Genomic DNA, 5000 nt, shown 5'->3' with positions numbered 1-5000 from the left:
TCTCTTTGTCTCTAACTGTCAGTGATCTTAAACAGGCTGGCTGTCAAAGAATGTCCCTGTAAAGACTACACAAGGAAAAAAGAGACAGAAAGACAGAGACAGCCAGAGAGAGAGAGAGAGAGAGAGAGAGAGAGAGAATCATCACTCAAAGTCATACATTTTATGTAAGGCTAATCAGCGCTGTAATTGGGCGATATCAGTGAGGGGGAGGGCCGCGCCTGAGCCTGTGTTCTGTCAGTAGAAAGATCATTACAGCGCTCCCTTGGGTTGTAGTACCCTTATTACTATCATTAAACTTCCTGTGGGTCACTCACAGAACTCAAGGAAGAGCAGAGAGAGCTGGTGTCAGTGTAGAAACAGCCACCCGACCAACATTTACAAACATCTTCTAAAAAGGGTTATAAACAGAAATGGAGATTGATGGCTAGATGTCGCCACTCCAGCCTCTCTGTGGTACAACAGCCCAGTGAAACATGATTTCTCTGGGGAGCCATTTTTTTTTTTCTTTTCTGCAATTAGAGTGGAACTAAACAAGCAGGGAACATTTGTCCACATCTGAATCTGATTTAATTAAGGAGTCCCCGTATGCAGTCTGAGTACGACGTCACAACAAACAAGCCGCATAGCCGCTGTTGGATCGCCGAAAAAACACGCTCGTCAATGACAGGTACATGTATGCAGCAGACGCTGCATGCACGCACACACACATATGCACAAACACACGCACGCACACACACACACACACACACACACAAAATATAGTTTTGATGTGAATGATCACCGTCCTAAGGTTTTCTTTTGTTTTGCCACAGAGCTCATCAGAGAAAAAAAAAAAAAAAACCCATCTAACAGGACAAACTGAGTGAAGCCATTAGAGTGGTAAAAACCAGACGATAAACAATATAAAGCAAACACCTCGGCGATTAAGAACGTTCTTGTCGGACCACTGTGAAAGGATCAGCAGTGACGAGGGTCATTTCAACATTAACACTCCAAAAAGGATGAAGAATAAAAACAAACAAAAGAAAGAAAGAAAGAAAGAAAGAAAGAATAGGGGTAGAAAACCGAAGCAGTTCTTACATGGTTCTGACTAAGATAAGTTTGAGTGGTCTCAGATGTGTATTCCTGCAGTGTTTGAATGGTCAGTTCCTCTTACTGTACCCACTGCAGTCAAATGCTCCAAACCTCATACAGGAGCCTTTCCATTTCAATTTGTTTTCACAATGATTTTATCACAGACTTGCCCTTAAAAAAGAGCAGACTTTGGTTTTCTCATTTTCATAGTCTCGGTATAATCTCTAAAAGAAACTAGCGAGGCACATAATGATTCAATTTCAATTTTGCACGCTATAAAGTCATTCATAATGAATGTGCAGTTAATTAAGGCTTTTTCGCTGTTATTAACGAGATATTTAATCCTAATTAAATAGAAATGTGTGCTCTCAAAGTCTAATATTGGATTGCCATTGATTATACTTTGATTAAAAATGAATTAGCATTATCTTGATAGAAATGCTATGGAGGACACAAAGGTAAACACTTTAAAATGGACTTACCTTGTCTTCCTGATCGCTCTCACTGTCACACTGTAAAAGAAAAAAGAAAAAAAAACTCGATTAAACCGGCTCAACATTCTGGTCTTAATCACAGTTATCTCATTCTAACCAGTGCCTCTTTTTTTTTTGGTTAGGGTTCACACACATAATCATCTGGAGATCTCATTTGCCCTGTTCCACAGTGCTCGCCTCATCAGCCCAGAAATAAAATCACGACCCCCCCAAAAAAAAACCTCACCAGGAAGGACTTTTTTCTTATCACTCTTAGAGGACAGGCAGCATTAAATCTGCGGCTGTTATGACGAGTTCATATGCATGTGCTCTTGAATATGAAAACACGCTATTTGCAAACCAACATATATACCTTATGCTGAATCAGACATGCCGCTTTACTCAGAGAGGAAGATTAACTGGAATATTTAAAACACAGAGAAAGTTTTTTTTTTTTTTTTTTCCAGAGGACCAAATAAAAAAAAAAAAGGAGACCCACCACAAACAAACAAACAAACAAACAGACAAAAGAAACAGCTAGCAACAACAACAACAGGGTTGCAAGACGGTGAGGAAAGGCCTCCGGGAAGGAGAAAAAAAGAAAAAGAAAAGAAACAACCTAGGAAACGCTCGTGAATATGAATTTTTTTTGTGGATTTCTGTTTTTCCTCTCCAATTTCAATTTCAAGGTCCACTTAGTTCTTTATCAGCTAATTAGCGTGGTGCGGGGTGGCTGACGGCCCTGAAGAGATGCATATGGCTTGGGCACGGGGAGGCACTGCACTTCCTAATGAAGGCTAGGCTCCAGGAAAGGGGTTCGGGAGTGCTGTAGCGTCGATTAAAGCTAAGGACCGGAGCCCCGCGCCAACCCACGCTGACTGACAAGTCCGGGAGCTGGGCCCAGGCTAGGGTTGCCAATGCCCTACTGTGCTCAAATGGAGAAAGAGAAAAAAAGGAAAGGATGACGAGGAGGAGGTGGAGAGAGAGAGAGAGAGAGAGAGAGGCTGGCTGGCTTTTTTGGCATAGCATTTCCCCAACTGACCCATGACAGGGCTCTGTGAACTCGGTGGGGGTGCGGCATCCAATTTGCGGCTCTGTTCCCCCCAAAAACCTCCAGAGGAACTGGGGCCTGCCGAGAGCGAGGACGGTCACAACTCCAACAGTTCATCCATTATGCAGGAGCAATAAATTCACAGAGCAAACACACTCACTCTCTATCTGTCTCTCTCTCCTTCTCTGTCAGGCACATAACGTACACAGCAAACATCTCCCCTCCCTCCCTCCCTCTGCCTCTCTCTCTCTCTCTCTCTCTTAATCTCTTGTGCCCACCTTCCCTGTCACACATACATAAACAGCCCTAGAAAACCCACTTGAGTCATACGTTTATTAAAATAAGTTTATTAAACAATATATAACAATAACAGTAAACTATACAAGTCGATACGCTTATTGTTGTTCAAAAAAGAATAGTGATTATACAGTATCTAAAATGCAATGAAAATTATAGCAAACACTATTCTTCCTATAATTGTCTCTCTCGCTCTCTCTTTCTCACACACACACAAACACACACACACACACGCACACACACACAAGCACGCACACACACACATCTCTGCACCCACGTTTTATCTCACACTTTGTCAGAATGAGATGTGAACTTCAGCCAGTGACAGGAATCACAAAGCCCTCTTCTCATTATATTCCCCTCTCTCACTCACTCACTCACCCACTCACTGACTCACTCACTCTCTCACTGACTCTCTCACTCATTGACTCAATCACTGACTCACTCACTCAATCACTGACTCACTCACTCATTGACTCACTCACTCAATCACTGACTCACTCACTCAATCACTGACTCACTGACTCGCTCACTGACTCACTCATTCACTCACTGACTCGCTCACTCACTCGCTCATTCACTCATTCTCAGAGCAGACCGGGGAGAGCAGGCAGACGAGGAGTTAAAATAATGGGCAAATGTATTTTTTCCACTGTGTTGTGATCCATAAAAAACACCCCCGGCTTTGCCCCCTCCCCCCCCTTCTCTTCCCTTGCCTTTGCAGCCAATTGCTTTGATTGTCGAGATATGAGCGCCTCGGAATGACTTGCCCTTGCTTGTGAAGCAAATGGAACATGCTAATGGAACTCATCGCATTAGCCGATGCAAAAGTGCCATAGCTCATTACTTTGGGATAAAAGGATATCATTGTAGACGGGGAGCAGAATTGACTTTCTGCAGCGCGACTTGATGATGATTTAATCAACTGCTCTCTTTCGCTTCTCATCCCTGTGCCTGTCGCTTACGCAGGTGCCACTAAACGACACACTCGCGCAGCTACTGGTGAGAGAAAGGAAAGAAATTGCTGTCATTACTTTTTCTTTTTTTTTTTTTTCTCAGAGAATAGAGGTATGCAAATTTCTCAGCGGTGCAAAGAATGAGAGTGAGCAAGAGAGAGAGAGAGAGAGAAAAAGGAAAACAAAATCAAATGGAAATACCGCTATAATGAGCAAAGTTTAAAAAAAAAAAAAGAAAAAAAAGGGAGATCAAGTCTGACAGGCTAGGGCAGGCAATTTGTTCGCCCTTATAGCAAAGAAGGCGAAACCTTTCAAAAACACAGCTCAACATATGAACACAATATTTAAAAAAGCAAGAGAGACAGCAAAAAAAAAAAACTCCAACATTTGAGCTGTCAAAAGAAACAAGTTCACTAATTGGCTAATATCCACATAAACACACACTAACACACACACACACACGTATAATCCATGACACTGCCTTCAAGCTATACATAACAGACAGTACAAAGGTACAGGTAGGAGGTGAAGCAATAAATATGATTATAAAAAGACTCCACAAATTTGACGCATGGCGTTGAATTGGACAAAATAATCTGTATACGCTTAACTGAACGTACCAGAAAAGTAACATGTTGGAGGAGCATTTACAATATTACATGAGAACAGATAAATAATAATAAAAAAAAGCGTTAAAAAACATACCCCGACATTGAGAGGGGCATAGCTGATCCATACACTGAGGTAACTTGTTTTTACTCAAACGTCTTTCCATAAAAGCGGGGGGGGGCCGGGGTGTGACTTTCCAGGCGAGTTCAGATGTCAGAGGAATCACTGACAAGGTAAATGTAGCCATAGTTTCGGTGGCTGTGAGGTGAGTTAAGTACATGAAATAAAAGCCCACGTCCGTGACAAGAACGGAATCGCTGGTTGCACTCAAGCGTGCTGTCGGAGACAGGCCTAGGCAGTCGGCACGTTCATTTATTCAATGAGCTAGTGAAAGAGAGAGAGAGAGAGAGAGAGAGAGAGAGGGGAAGCCATTACAGCTCTGAGGAGGGGGTGGCTAACAGTGAATCTGATCCACTGGTCTGAAGCTGAGCTATTTACACAGGCCAAGCTTCACACAACGTGGCCAGACCCGAATGTTTA

At 42.6% G+C, this 5000-nt stretch overlaps 1 protein-coding gene across 1 annotated transcript in view; it reads right to left on the bottom strand.

Annotated features, from left to right (window-relative positions):
• auts2a (activator of transcription and developmental regulator AUTS2 a) overlaps nt 1–5000 on the bottom strand; it is a 273349-nt gene that overhangs the window by 95601 nt on the left and 172748 nt on the right. The window contains exon 4 of the mRNA XM_030792745.1: nt 1557–1586. Within this exon, the coding sequence (XP_030648605.1) occupies nt 1557–1586 (30 nt within the window). The remainder of the gene's footprint in view (nt 1–1556; nt 1587–5000) is intronic.

Source organism: Chanos chanos, chromosome 15 (assembly GCF_902362185.1).
Source record: "Chanos chanos chromosome 15, fChaCha1.1, whole genome shotgun sequence".
Lineage (NCBI taxonomy): Eukaryota > Metazoa > Chordata > Actinopteri > Gonorynchiformes > Chanidae > Chanos > Chanos chanos.
The sequence above is the reverse complement of the archived record's forward strand: the minus strand, read 5'-3'. Positions and strand labels throughout refer to the sequence as shown.